Source organism: Panthera pardus, unplaced genomic scaffold (genome assembly GCF_024362965.1).
Source record: "Panthera pardus isolate Hobbes unplaced genomic scaffold, ASM2436296v1 HiC_scaffold_15, whole genome shotgun sequence".
Lineage (NCBI taxonomy): Eukaryota > Metazoa > Chordata > Mammalia > Carnivora > Felidae > Panthera > Panthera pardus.
Genome location: NW_026526710.1, coordinates 5,334,300 through 5,349,303, shown reverse-complemented (window position 1 = coordinate 5,349,303; position 15,004 = coordinate 5,334,300). Strand labels below are relative to the sequence as shown.

The 15,004-nt window shown below is 52.1% G+C and overlaps 1 protein-coding gene across 1 annotated transcript; it reads right to left on the bottom strand.

Moving 5' to 3' along the window:
* Positions 1-1,362: 1,362 nt before the first annotated feature.
* On the bottom strand, positions 1,363-14,065 carry OAS1 (2'-5'-oligoadenylate synthetase 1). The gene is given in 8 exon segments (XM_053902046.1): positions 1,363-1,878; positions 3,086-3,239; positions 4,019-4,118; positions 4,121-4,250; positions 8,942-9,043; positions 9,046-9,094; positions 11,450-11,772; positions 13,784-14,065. Coding segments are annotated over 8 exon segments (1,206 nt in total). The 5' UTR covers positions 13,970-14,065; the 3' UTR covers positions 1,363-1,716.
* Between the last annotated feature and the right edge of the window lie 939 nt (positions 14,066-15,004).

The following is a 15,004-nucleotide window of genomic DNA, read 5'->3' as shown; positions in this document are numbered from 1 at the left end:
TTGCATTCCATCATACAGTATATCTCTCCATTTATTTAGGTCTTCTTCAATTTATTGTGGAAATCTTGTGTACTTTTCAGGGTATAGATCATGCACACTTTTGTCAACTTTATCCCTAATTTACATATGTCCAATTTCCGATCTTTTTGCCAGTATGTAAAAACCCAATCAAATAATTTTGTATATTGGCTTGAATCTTGCAACCTTGCGAAGTTCATGTGTTAATTTTAGAAGCTTTCTGAAGATTCCACCAGCTCTCTACATAAGCAATCACACGGTCTGTGAATAAAGACGGTTTTACTGTTTTCTCTCCAAAAAAAAAAGGTGACACAGGTGGATTATCCACTTAATTATGGTATAGTGCAACGCAGCCATTGTATGTGATAGCCCAAATTTCCTACTCAGCATAGTGATAATCATGACACATGTGACAAAGCAGGTAACAAAACCAGGTAGGGAGTAGAATCCCATTTTTATAAAAACACCACATACACAGGGAGACAGGGAGAGTCAGAGACAAGGCTGAAGAGACAGGTCCCAAGTGTTCACAGGTTGGCGGAAGGGACCACGGAGTGTTTTTCTTTCTTTCTTCCTCCCCCCTCCCCTCCCTCCTTTCTTCCCTTCCTTCCTTCCTTCCATTCGTTCTAATGATTTCTTTACTTCGCTAATGTTAAAGACAATAACCAAATAATGTCATGAAAAAGAAATGACGTTTGTGGGTTCAAGCCCCACATTGGGCTCTGTGCTGACAGCTTGGAGCCTGGAGCCTGCTTCGTATTCTGTGTCTCCCTCTCTCTCTGCCCCTCCCTCACTCATGCTCTCTCTCTCTCTCTCAAAATAAATAAAACATTTAAACAAATTTTAAAAATTATCAGTTGTCAGGCATGTGACGTTCTTCTGTTCGTGTGTGTGTGCGAAGTCTCTGAGACCAGGTATGTGCATTACACACTCACTCGCAGCACACCTCGATTTGGACCAGCTGCGGTTCAAGGGCATAACAGCCACATGTGTCTGGAAGCTACCGCATCGGACAGGGCAGTTCTAAAAACTTTCCTAGATGATCAGAAGTGTAGACAGAGGGTGAATCAGAACTGCTGGTCCTAGGATTATTTGTAATTGAAAATTAGAAGGATCCAAAGTGATCTAATTATTACCAGGTTCCATGCAAATGTTGGTCTATGAGGCAAGGATTTTTCGTCTGCTCTGTTCATTGCCGTGTTCCCAGCATCCGGAACAATGCTTGGCACACAGCAGGCACCCAATACACGTTTCCGGTTGAATCGGTTCATGTATACACACATGTAATACGCAGATACACTTCTCGATGGTGTGGTGTGCAGTGACTAAACATCCAACACACGGTATTTGCTCTTCTTTTTATTGTTACCGACGAGAAATTGGACTAGAACTCTCCTACTAGGAAGACAGAATACAGTTAAGGCTCTCTGGTTGTCTCTCAGAAAACATTGTCAGAGATCAGGCTGGGGTAGGGTGGGGCTGCAGGGAACGTCATCTATGATGGGTTTGAAAGACCACCGAGTGGGGGAACAGTGGGGGCCAGGAAACCTGGATTCGGGTCTGAAGTCTGACACCCATTCACCGCTGCTTTGGGGGCCGTCTTCTGCTATCTGGATCAAGGGACGCCCCCCCTACCTCCAAAATGAGGGGGCTGATCTGGATGATTCTGGAGCCCTTCCTCCGAAGATGGGCTGGCATTCAGAGGATGGCACACGTCCAGTCATCTTCCTTCCGGGGAACGGATGCTGCCGGGGCTCGTGCTGAGGTTCACAGAGGGGTGCAGGGACGCCATCCATAATCATGGTGCTGATATGTCCTGTGTTCACAGGTAAACCAATCGTTTGGATAGTTTTCTTCAGGCTAAAAGGGTAAAGCACATGATCACATTGCAGAGCTGATCCTTCCCCCTTGGCACTGGGTCTCAGTGAGCATTTACAGTGTCACAGGCCACCCGGATCCCCCTGGAGGACGGACAAACAAGTCCCAGCTGCTGGGGAGGCGGGCAGCAGACAGACCCCTGGCCTTCAGGGCCACCTCGGCTGCAGAAAGCCCCATGTCCAAGGCGATGCCCATTCCTGAGTTGCCCACATTCAGTGACTGGTCCACGGGGGGGGGGAGGGTCTAAAGGGCTGACCACCCCAGACTGCGGCAGGGCAACTCTGAAGGCCACGGAGCCCCAGGACTCCCCCTCGGAGGGGCTGGCCGAGACTCACATACGGGCACACCCCCAGCTGGACTTCTCCCTGCGCCCACACCTGCTTCCTCCCCCTCCTTTCCACAGTTGTTGGCTCCGATGGTTCTCCCCGAAAACACTCCTTCCCCGGGGAACCCACCTACAACGTCATCACCGTCACCTGCTGTGCAAAAGACTACGGCCCCTGGTGTGGGGGGTGGGGCAGAGATCCAAGTTCAGGCCCTTCTGCCTCTTCCCGGCTGTGTGGCACGCCACGTCCCTCAGCAGTGCGCAGTCTCCCGTGTGTGGGACGATACGCTGGGGACGCTGCAGTGCACGGCGGGCTGAGCGCTGGCACCGGAAGCCACGGACTTTGGATCTCCGCTCCACCGCGGGAGCTCCCGCGCTACATGTCCTTGAGCAGGTGACTCTCTGAGCCCCTCTTCTCGTAGGTAAGATGGGAGTAGGAAACACGCCTCAAAGGGTGTTGTTTTCATGAAATAATGTAGCCATCCGTTTGGGACAGAACCTGAGCCCAGAGCAAATATTCACTAAGCGGTGGCTGTTATTGTTTATTATTATTCGCAGAGGAAGGAGCCCACGGGGGGGGGGGGGGGGGGGGGGGGGGGGGCTGTTGGAAGAGTTTGCCTCCGGCCAGGGTAGTGGTAGCTAAAGAATGAACTCTGGACAAGGGATATGCAAATCCCAGGAGCCCGGCGAAACGGGCTAAGATGACGGAGAAAATGGGGCGTATCCTGAAACTCTATGACTAGGGGACCCTGGTAGCAAGAGGCCACTTCTTTGGAGAGGACGTTCTCCAGCAGCATGCGACACACGGTGCGGAGGAGGTGGGGGAGGGGGGGGAAGGACAGCAGAGGGGAAGCCGCAAATCACCTGCACGTTCCACGAGACCACCGGAGACCCATCCCTGTTGGTAAAGCATGGGTAACCCAGCCAGACTCTGGCCTCTTCTGCCAGCCGCTGCCAGCTGTACCGGTCTTTACCGGCCACGTTTCCTGTAGGGTCGGCCGGGTCCAGAATCACAGGCCTGGAGAGGAACAGTGAGAGAGGGACAGGTGAGGAGTTAGGGCTGTGTCTGGGGGATGAGAGCCTCCTGGCCCAGGCTGGGACTCAGGGCGGGAGCCGGGGGGCGCTGTTCCCCCCGGGGGGCGTGTCCTGACTGCCCTGCCCCCGTGGCGGGTGGTGGGCAAGGGGAGAAAAAGCCTGGCCCTTGGGTCTGACAGGCCTGGGTTTGAATCTCCCTTCTGCCCTTTATTAGTCGTTTGCTCTTGGGCAGGTCAGTTGACCTCTTTAAGCCGATTTGCTCATCTGTGAAATGGGGAGAGCAGAGGACACCTGTCTCATAGGACATGATGTGAGGGTGGAGACAGAACGTGGGAAATGTTCCGCACAGGACTCGGAACGCAGCAAGAGGTCGGTACACGTTAGCTGTAAGGACTGTAATTTTTTGCTTACTATATCAGAATGCGTTCGTCTTGCCGCAAGCTCTTAATCCCTCGGAGCAACGAGCATTGTTTGCTGTAGCTGTTGGTATTTTACTCGTTTTTTGTTAAGGTTTAGGCAAGCTCCTTACTTCTCAGAACCTCAGTTTGTCCACCTGTAAAGTGGCTACATACTGCCTGCCTCACAGGGCGGGAGGCTGTAGGTTCAATCAGATGGGCAGTAGGAAAATGCTCAGCACGATGACTGGCCAGAGAAGATGAGCCGTGAGCACGGAGCCCTCCCCCCTCCCCCCAGTTCCAAGGTGCCACAGGGCACCAGGGGTTCCTTCTGTGGGGAGCCGACCCACGTGGAGGTGTAGGGTACCTGGATTTATTAAGCTGTCTCTTCAGGTACTGTTTAATGGTAGGGTTTTCAAAGTCGTAATAATTTGTCCAGTAGATGCAAAGCTCCCGGTAGTTCAGACTAATACCAAGACGGTCTGGAACCCCCGAGCGGTGCTGAAATCTGTCTGCTTGTTCCCGCGCTCCCAGGCGTAGACGGTCAGGAGCTCCAGGGCGTACTGGGGTGGGAGTGGCTTCCCAAGCTTCTCCTTGCACTGAGGAGGGGGGAAAGACCATCAGAAACATGCACTTGTCCCGTCGTGGCACAAAGCACATCTCCCAAGGGCCAAATCCGGCCTGCCATCTGCTTTTGTCAATAACATTTCCTTGAAGCCAAAGCCACGCCCATTCATCTGTGTGTAGCCTGTGGCTGCTCTCGTGCTACAAAGACAGAGCTGGCTGGTTGTGGCAGAGACCACGTACATAGCCCCCAGAGTCTGAAATGGTCACTACCTAAGGCATTTCGGAAAAATTTTACTGACTCCTGGTTAAGAGCTGAGCTCTGGATTATGCGTGAGGTGGGTTCGAGTCCTGCATCCACCAGTGTCCAATTCCGAGAAGACAACTTAGACTCTTGGGGCCTCGTTATTCTTACCTGCCAGGTGAGGGGGTAATAACACCACCAACCCCAAAAGGATACCGTGACAATTAACTGAGAGGAAGAACTTGAAGTGTTCCTAAGAGCCAAACAAAAGTCCCTTTGGAGTAAGATCGCTAACCCAGAGCGTCAAATGATTTCACAAAGAATTTATAAGTATCATGACCTGCACGTAAATAACCAGGTACACGAGGGAAACGAGACACCAAGAGTAATAACCAGAAGGAAGAGGAAAATAGTAATAAGTTCACAGAACTTTTTTTTTTTTTTTTTTTTTTTAGGGAAAGTAGTTTAAAAAAATTTTTTTTTAAAGTTTATTTATTTTGAGAGAGACAGAGACAGTGTGAGCAGGGGAGGGGCAGGAGAGAGAGAGGGAGAGAGAGAATCCCAAGCAGGCTCTGCACTGCCAGCGCAGAGCCCGACGTGAGGCTCGAACTCACAAAACTGTGATGATCGCGACCCGAGCCGAAAATGAGAGTTGGACGCTTAACCGGCTGAGCCACCCAGGTGTCCCAGTCCACAGAACTGTAAATATTGAAGGATCAGATATAGACTTTGAAATAACTAGGAATATTGTGTTTAAAGAAACGAAGAGCTTGAAATAGAGAAAATTAGAAGCCGTAACAAGTAGCATGGCATACTTGAAAATAAATAAAATAGAAATCATAGTATAAAAAATGACAATAACTGTAATTAATAACTCAACAGCAAATTAGAGACAGTTAGGGGAAAATTAGCGAGTTGGAAAGTATATTAGAATGAACTATCCGGAAAAAAGCACGGGGAGACAGAAGAAGATGTAAAATATGGAAGACAGTATAAAGATACGGAAGACAGAATGAGGTCTAACACACATTAACTGGAGTTCCAGGAGGCAAGGAAGAGAGAGAAACAGTATTTTAGGAGAACGGCTGAGAGTTTCCAAACCTGATGAAAGAGATCCATCCACAGATTCAGGAATCCCAGTGAACTCCAAACGGACAAGGTGAAAAAGGAATCATCATTAAGACACCTCAGGTTGAATGAAACGAAATCGAAGACAAAGAGAAAAATATACATGCAGCCAGAGGAATCAGACAGTCTACCTACAAAGGAGCCACGGTTAGGCTGACAACTGACTCGTCACTAGTGACACCGGAAGACAGAGGAGTGACGTATTCCGTGTACTGAAATGACCGCCAAATATATGGCAAAAATACCCATCGGCAACGAAGGTAAAATCAAGACATTTTCAAGCAAACAAAAACTAAGAGTTTCATTATCACAAGACAGTCACCAAAAAAATCCTCAAGGGGACATACTTCAGGAAGACGGAACGTGATCCCCGGGGGACAGTTAGAGACGTAGGAAAGAGCTGACAGTAAAGAGCGTAGTAAATACGTGGGTAGATAAAATGAGCACTGATGTTGTAAAATAATAGTAATGCTTTGAGGCCCTTGAAAATATAGAGACTTGAAATATACAACACAAGTAGCATGTGAGTTGGGGACGGTGATGGTGGTAGTAAGTGGGGTTAAAGGACGGTCAGGTTCCTGCATTGCTTTCCAGGAAAGGAGAGGGAGGGAGAGGGGAAGGGGAAGAAGGGTAGAGAGGGGAGAGGAAGGAGGGAGGAGAATAAGGGAGGGAGGGAGAGAGGGAGAGAGGGGAAGGGGAAGAAGGACAGGGAGGGAGGAAGAGACAATTTTTTGCAGGACCATCTTGTTCATCGAAAACAGTTAGTATCCCTGGCTTCTTCCACTAATTGTCAGTAGCACCCTTGCCCCCGATCACCATGGTTACCAAAAAGCATCCTCATGAATTTTCAATGTCCTTGGGGCCAGTGTTACGCTTGTCAAGAACCACTTTTGTAAGTTTCTTTTTTTTTTTTTTTTAACGTTTATTTATTTTTGAGACAGAGACAGAGCATGAACGGGGGGAGGGTCAGAGAGAGAGGGAGACACAGATTCTGAAACAGGGCTCCAGGCTCTGAGCGGTCAGCACAGAGCCCGACGCGGGGCTCGAACTCACGGACCGCGAGATCGTGACCTGAGCCGAAGTCGGACGCTTAACTGACTGAGGCCACCCAGGCGCCCCACTTTTGTAAGTTCTAAAATGCTCAGGCTCCATGATCAAATTTCCTAGATCAGCAAACTTCAGGTGTCTAGCAAATACGTGATTTCTTGCTTTGCCTTGAAGATAATTTTTCAAGTAGGAAGGTTCTCCTTAATTGCTTTCTTTCACCCAATTACTCATCCAAAAATATACACGTCTATTATAAGATGTATATTACATATCAGGCAAAGTCTTCAGTCGGAAGACCCAAGTTCAAGGCTTCGTCTGCTCCTTATTAGCTGAAAGAGCGATCTGACTCTTACTCCTCCAGTAATACAGGCTTGATAATGACACCTCCCCTCGCTCAGCTCACAGAATGACCATGAAGATTAAGTGAGATATAGGATGTCTTAAAGTAAATGGAAATGCGTATCACATCCACAAAAGATTAAATATGATGAGCTCTGGACAAGATGAACACACACTACAGGCTAACTTTTATTATGTGCGCTCCTGTAGTGGCTCAAAGGAACCACATCCATGAGGATCGGCTGTGCCAGGCACTGTGTCATGTTAGGCCACGTCGTCCTTCGCAAATGAGAAAATAAGAAGCACAGAGAGGTTAAGTTGATGGCTCAAGGTCAGACAGCCAGGGAGCAGACAGAAGTGTCTGTGTGTGTGTGTGTGTGTGGTGATACCATTCATTAATTTATTCAACAATTACTTACTGAGCACCTATTATGTGCCAGGCACACTGTTCTAGGTTCCGGAGACGCAGCAGTAAATAAAACACACAAACCCCTTCCTTCGTGTACATTTTTAGCGGGAGAGACAGACACTAAACAAACACATACGCAACTGCAAAGGTCCAAAGGCTGGAGCAGAGTCTTGCTGTTGGAGGAACGACAAGGGAGGCGGCATGGCCTGAAGGGCAGACATGGGGTTCAGCGAGGTCAAGGGCAGATCCCGGGGAGCCTCGCGAGGTGCTGGGACCCAGGCGACAGCGTTAGAAGTGGTGACAATAAATGAATTGTGGGTATATTTTTAAAAATAGGACCAACACCGCTTGTTGACTGGATGGAGGTGTGCATGTGAAGAGGTCAAGGAAGATGTATGGTTCAGGCCAGAGTAACTGGCAGAATGGGGTTGTCACGTGTTGGGATGGGGAAAGACTGGGACGAGTGTGACGCCCTGGGGCCCCTGGCACCTGTCTCTCCCCTTCCTATCCAACCCCGTCCTCCTCCTTCTCTCCTTCCCCACGCAGCCCCTCCTCTCCCTCGCCCCATCCCTCCCTCCCTGTGGGAAATAGGTTCAAGGATTCCTTACACTTACCTAACGAAGCTGAGGGCAGAAAGCCCCGCGCCACAGGGTGAAAGCGCCCGAGGTTAGTTAGCGAGATATTGTCGCAGGATCACGAGTGACTTGCTACAGGGAGCTACTCTCCATCTGCCGCCGACACACTATTGTGCTCTGACCACAACTTCAAACGCCCCTCGCCCCCCAGACTCTTTGCTTCTTACACACACGAGTCATGCTTTACTATCTGATTGTTTTCTGCACATTCACCACGTGTGTACGATCTTGAGAGCTCAACAAACGCGGGACACGAAAATCCCTGCTCGGGGGCCCTGGTCTCTCCCCAGACATTAGCCTCTCTCGTCTTCGTTTCTGTGTCTGCTCTCTCGCTGGACGTGAGAGAGCTCCAGATTCCTGATCTGAGACACCTCCCCTTCCCCCGCCTACTTCCTCCCTCCCCTCTCCCTCAGCTCCTCCCTCTGCTCTCGCCCTCCCTCTCCTGGTCCTCCTCCTTCTCCCCTCCCCACACCTCTCTCTCCTCACCCTCCCCTATTCCATGCCCCCCTTCCTTCTCTCCCTCCTCCCCTCCCTCCCTTCCCAACTCTCCCCTCCCTCCCCACCCCCCTCACTCTCCTGGTCCTCCTCCTTCTCCCCTCCCCTCCCCTCCCCTCCCACCCCACCCCCCTCCTTCTCCTGGTCCTCCTCCACCCCTCCCTCTATTCCATGCCCCCCTTCCTTCTCTCCCTCCTCCCCCGCCCTCCCTTCCCACTCTCCCTCCCTCCCCCACCCCCCCTCCCTCTCCTGGTCCTCCTCCTTCTCCCCTCCCCCTCCCCTCCCTCCCCCCCACCCCCCCCCCCCCTCCTGGTCCTCCTCCTTCTCCCCTCCCCACACCTCTCTCTCCTCCACCCCTCCCTCTATTCCATGCCCCCCTTCCTTCTCTCCCTCCTCCTCCTCCTCAGCTCCCAGGCAGAAGGAACTTACCAGTTGGTACCAGTGCTTCACCAGGCGGATGAGGCTCTTCACCTTGGTCGGACGCTGCCTCAGGAAGTCTCGCTGCAGCTCTGTGAAGCAGGTGGAGAACTCCTCCCTCTCGGATCCAGGTCCTGGCACTCCTGGATTAGCTTGATGTAGACTCTGGGGTGGGTCTGTGGGCATTGGTCCACTCCCTGTTAGGGACAAATCCATAACATAACTCTAAGATGTTAGCATCTCTGAGGGTTCGTCCGCCACTCTGGGGCTCACTGGCCGTGGGGTGCAGCAGAGAAAGGGCGACGGGCCGAGCCAGGGGGCCTGAAGCCCGTCCCCAGCCTTCCCTTCTCCCATCTCTTCTGCCAACCCACCTCACCCGGAGGGGAGCCTCCTCACTGGTCCCTCCACAGCCCACTCTCGACCCAGAGAGGACTTTCAAAACCAGCTCACACCGTTTCTTGCTTCCCACATCTAGAATAAAACCCAGTATCTCCACCGTGGCCTAGGAGATTTGCGGGGATCTCACCTCCTACCTTGCTCCCCTGCCGCTCATTACCTGGGGCCTTTTTTCTCTTCCTCAAACACGCCAAGCTCACTCCTGTCCTCGGGACCTTTGCACTTGCTGTTTCTTCTTCCTGGATCTTCCCATGGTTGGCTCCTTCTCAATCCCTCAGCCTCCGAGGTCACCTCCCCAGAAACCTTCCCTCATCACACTGTCTGAAAAAGCCCCCCCCCGCCACCTCCCGGTCGCTCCCCATCGTATCGCCTCCGCAGGTATCATTCCATGTATCTTGCTTCTATACTTAACGTCAGGCTCCAGGATAGAGGTTCCTTGTCTGGCTCATTCATGGCCAGGGAGCAGTGCCTGGTACACAGTAGGCACTCAGGGGATAATCTGTGTTTATCCTTGTTGACTGAATGTCTCCCAAACTCCGGTCGTACCTCTCTTCCCCATCTATTCTCCAGGCTACCGTTGGAACTAGGTTTCTAAAACACCAAATCTGACCAGGTTACTCCCCTACTTGAAACCCTCCCACAGCTGTTCTGTTGTGTTTCAGAAGAAACCCTTTGACCAAGGAGGCAGGTTTCTGCAGGATCAGCTCTCCTGGCTCAGTTCCCGCTCACATCCTTCCCTGCCCTCTCCGCTCCCCCCCTGCCCCCTCTACCCTCCCCACTCCCTCCCTGCCCCCCATCCTCCCCCCTCCTTCCCTGCCCTCCACATCCTCCCTACTCCCTCCCTGCCCTCCCCCTCCTTCCCTGCCCTCCATGCCCTCCCCACTCCCTTCCTGCCCCCCATCCTCCCCCCTCCTTCCCTGCCCTCCACATCCTCCCTACTCCCTCCCTGCCCTCCCCCTCCTTCCCTGCCCTCCATGCCCTCCCCACTCCCTTCCTGCCCCCCATCCTCCCCCCTCCTTCCCTGCCCTCCACACCCTCCCTACTCCCTCCCTGCCCTCCCCCTCCTTCCCTGCCCTCCACGCCCTCCCCCCTCCTTCCCTGCCCTCCACACCCTCCCTACTCCCTCCCTGCCCTCCACGCCCTCCCCACTCCCTCCCTCCCCCCCCCCACTCTCTTCAGTGTCCAGCCGTTCCCCCAACACATCCTCCCCCTTTCTCATCTCCAGTCCTTTGCTTGTGCTGTTCCCTCTGCCGGGCATGTCCTTCCTCCCCTTCTCTCTCCCCCTCTTATCTCTTTTGTAACCATCACATGCCAGCGCCCAACACCGGACATGGCAACAAGGAGAGCTTCCCAAACTTTCTCATTTCCCGGTGCCTTTAGAGTTTCGGTATTTTTCTCAAGGGTCCCCTCCGCCCAAGAGGAGTTCCATGCACGGGGTTCAGTCTACAACTGAACAGTGGGGGTTCGTGCGGTGTCCCACAGACGGCATTGTGTTTCCCTCAAAAACTTAAAATCTAACCTACTCCCTGTGCTCCCCGTGAGTGTTTTCACTGTGGCGTCCTGGGGTGCCTCGGCCTACGGTTGGGGAGCTCACACTCTTGAACACCTACTATGCGCCAGGCCCCGTGTGACAGCTGAACGTGGATGCTCGTTCAATACTTAAGAGTATGACACAGGTGGCAACGTTTTTGCCAGCTTTCCGAATGCGGAAACCGAGCCCCTGAGAGGTTCTGCTTCCTGTCCAAATGCGGCTGTGGGGCGTCGATATAGACTCCAGCCCTCAGCACAAGTCTGGCAAGATTTCCTCACGTTTGGGGCAATAGATGAAATTCACACACGGACCGCAGGCTGGATCTACGCTGCCTCCCTTTCAGAAAGCTACAATTTACACGCTTTGCCACAAGTAGAGCCGGCCAGCCCCGGAGGTGTTCCGTAAGGGACGTCTTGCCCCCAAGTTGTGCCAATTTGCTACTTAATGTCGCTCCTGTGGCCGGTCGTGACCTGATCCGTTCTAAGATCTCGACCCACCCCCTTCGAAGGGATGCCCCGTCTCGGTAAGACTCTCCGGCTGTGGGAAAGTTCTGCTCAGAGATATGAAAAAAGAAAGCCGCCCTGTGGGGGGACAGAGGGGAAAGCCCGTGCGTCTGTGAGCGCTCACCCAGGACGTCAAAGGCAGGCAGGACATCAAACTCCACCCCCTCCTGGAGCTGGGGGGACCTGAGCACGAAGCTCAGAGCCCGGGGCCTCTCCCAATGCAGACTCTGTACTTCAAACTGTACTGCAAACGTTTCCTCTTCTTGACAGGCTTCCAGCTGCCTCTTAATTTCCCGGATGAACGTTCCCCGGTGGTCAAGCTGCTCCTGAAAACTTGTGAGGTTACTCAGGAAGACCACGAGGTCGGCGTCGGATCGGCCTCTGAGGGTCGTGCCCTTGCCCGAAGAGCCACCCTACGACAGATGAGGAGAACGAGAACGGACATTTACCGAGAAGGGAGGGCCTCCCGATCGAAAATGATGAGAGCGGCCACTAACATTCTAGAGCATTAGCCACTCATCTGAGGGCATCGCCAGTCTTAACTCCCATAACGCCCTCAGCCTTATGGCTGACCTACACGCTCTTGTTACCAGCTCCCACTTTACAGATGGGGAAACAGGTGCTCAGAGAGGTGACGCAGCGGCCCGGGGGGCACAGCTTGTAGGTGGCACAGATACAATTCAAACCCCGGCTGTCTCGTTCTCCAGTCTGTGTTCTTTACATCCTGTCCTTTACTATCTGATTATAGACTGCAGACCAGCCCTCGCTGGGTGGTCTACATGCATTATTTTACTTAATCTGTATACGGCCCGATAGGGCACTGGGCATGATGGATGAGGAAACTGAGGTACAGAGAGGTGAAATGACTTGCTCAAAGCCAGTAGGTGCTATCTGCTTTCAAAATTTATACTTTTTTTTTTTACACGTGTGCAAGCTGGGGAGAGGCAGAGAGAGAGAGAGAGAGAGAGAGAGAGAGAGAATCCCAAGCAGGCTCCGTGGTGTCAGTGCAGAGCCCGATGCGGGGCCCGAGATCATGATCTGAGCCGAAATCGAGCGTCAGATGCTCAGCCGACTGAGCCACCCGGGCGCCCCTCAAAACTCATACTCTTAACCAGCTCATGATACTGTAGAAATGGTGAGTCCCCATTGCGGATGGGGGGAAAAAGGGAACCCTCCCACACTGTTGGTGGGAATGTAAATTGGGTGGCTCAGTCAGTTGAGCGTCCGGCTTCGGCTCAGATCATCATCTCACGGTTTGTGAGTTCGAGCCCCGCGTCGGGTTCTGTGCTGACCGCTCAGAGCCTGGAGCCTGCTTCCGATTCTGTGTCTCCTCCTCTCTCTCTGCTCCTCCCCTGCTCATGCTCTGTCTCTCCTTATCTCTCAAGAATAAATAAACTTAGGGGCGCCCTGGGTGGCTCAGTCGGTGAAGCGTCCGACTTCCGTTCAGGTCATGATCTCGCGGTCCGTGAGTTCGAGCCCCGCGTCGGGCTCTGTGCTGACAGCTCGGAGCCTGGAGCCTGTTTCTGATTCTGTCTCTCTCTCTCTCTCTCTGACCCTCCCCCGTTCATGCTCTGCCTCTCTCTGCCTCAAAAATAAATAAACGTTAAAAAAAAAAGACTTTAAAAAAAAAGAATAAACTTAAAAAAATGTAAAAAAAAAGAATGCTAGTTTATCACGGACGTTGAAAAGCTGAGCATCTGTGGAGACAGCTGGTGCCTGGACCCCCTTTATGGACCCCTGAGCGGTGTCCAGCTCTGTTTTTGCACAGTATAGACTTTACAGGGGGCAATACCAACAACTTTTCAGCCACACAAAGTCATCGGAACATTTAGCTGTTGTTGGCTGGAGAGGGGCTCTGGAAGTCATTTTGTCAGGAAAAAACAAACAAACACAAAGCAGAAATGGTGAGTCCCCGGCCTGGCCACTAATTAGCAAATTGTTTACTAGAGCTGGGCCTCAGTTTCCCTATCTCTGAAATGGACGCGGCCGAGGATGAGGGTTCCTAAGCTTCAGTCAGGGCATTTGTTTAAAAGCTACAGGTGGAGGGGGGGAGCCTGGGTGGCTCAGGCAGTTGAGCACCTGACTCTTGGCTTCGGCTTAGGTCACGATCTCACGGCTTCATGGGTTCCAGCCCCGCATCGGGTTCGCGGCCGTCAGCGCAGAGCCTGCCTCAGATCCTCTGTCCCCTCCCCTTCTCTGCCCCTCCCATGCTGTGCTCTTTTAAAAATAAACATTAAAAAAAAATCACAGATGGAGGGTCTCACCCCAGAACCTATTCTGACAGGCTATGGTCATATGTGCTCGCTATGGCTAAGTCAGAAACCACCTGCCCTGAAGACCCGAACCTTTTGCTCTGTCTCTGTCTCTGTGGGAACTCTTGCCCACTCAGCCACCCCTTCCCCAGTCCAGCAGGCTTGGGCTCACCTTGACCACTTTGGACACCCGCACGGGGTGTGGCGCATCCTGGAAACACCTCTCCTTCAGGAAAGTGGAGATGATGTGGACGGCTTGTCTGACCTGCCTGCGGAAACGTGTGTCTGGTAAGAGATAGTCTTCGATGAACTTGTCCAGATTCCAGGCAGGGATATCTTTGAGGTTCCACCCCGACATGATACTCAGGGCAGGCACAGCAGAGCCTGTGGCGGTGGAGCTGGCTTCTGGAAGCTGCTAACCTCCTTCCCGCCCGCTGTCTGAGCCTGTTAGTTTCGTTTCCTGGGAAGGGAGGGGCTTAGCCTAGCGAACCCGCCTCCCACCGGGAAACCTACCCTCGGGAAGGACGTCAGACCTTTCTTCAGACTGTGCTCTTAAACTCCTCCACTTCAACCCACATTAGTACCTCGCCTGGGATAAATCATAATTAAAAAACTGATGTGTGGTTTCCTGCTTTGTCTTTTTTGGCTGCTGACAAAATTGTTTTACGGTCTCTTGTGAGCTTCACGGCAGTATATGCACATTATAAAATGGAAAAGAAGTCAGAGAAATCAGGAAGCATACAGACCATCCGGGACCCTAAAACTCAAAAATGTCCACTATAAAGGCTTTGGCATAGATCTTTTCAGAGATTTTTCTAGGTACACACACACACACACACACACAGTTACAGTTCTGTCTTTTTTTTTTTAATGTTTATTTATTTTTGAGACGGAGAGAGAGAGATATTAGAGAGAGAGAGAGGGAGAGAGAACGGATGGGGGAGGGGCAGAGAGAGAGGGAGACACAGAATGTGAGGCAGGCTCCAGGTTCTGAGCTGTCAGCACAGAGCCAGAAATAGGGCTCACACTCATGAACTGTGAGATCATGACCTGAGCCAGAAGTCGGAGGCTTAACTGACTGACCTGGATGCCTCCCCCAACTCTTTTTTTTTTTTTTTTAAGGCATCACGCTATATACATTTTTCCTTTGGACTAATAGGCTGAATTTCTTGCAGTGGCTTCGGGTTTACAGAAAACTTGAGCAGAAAAAGCTCCTGAAACAGCGCTCCGACCGGCCTTAAGGGACACTTGCTTCTTCAAGCTTCTGCGCTGCTCGCTTGCTGACCTAAGTCCCTTGGTCTGTGGCAGAACTCAGTTTCCCTGAAACTTGCAGACCACCAGGCTCGAGGAGAGAAGGACAGAACTTTCCCAGGCATGAGGCTGACCAAAAACA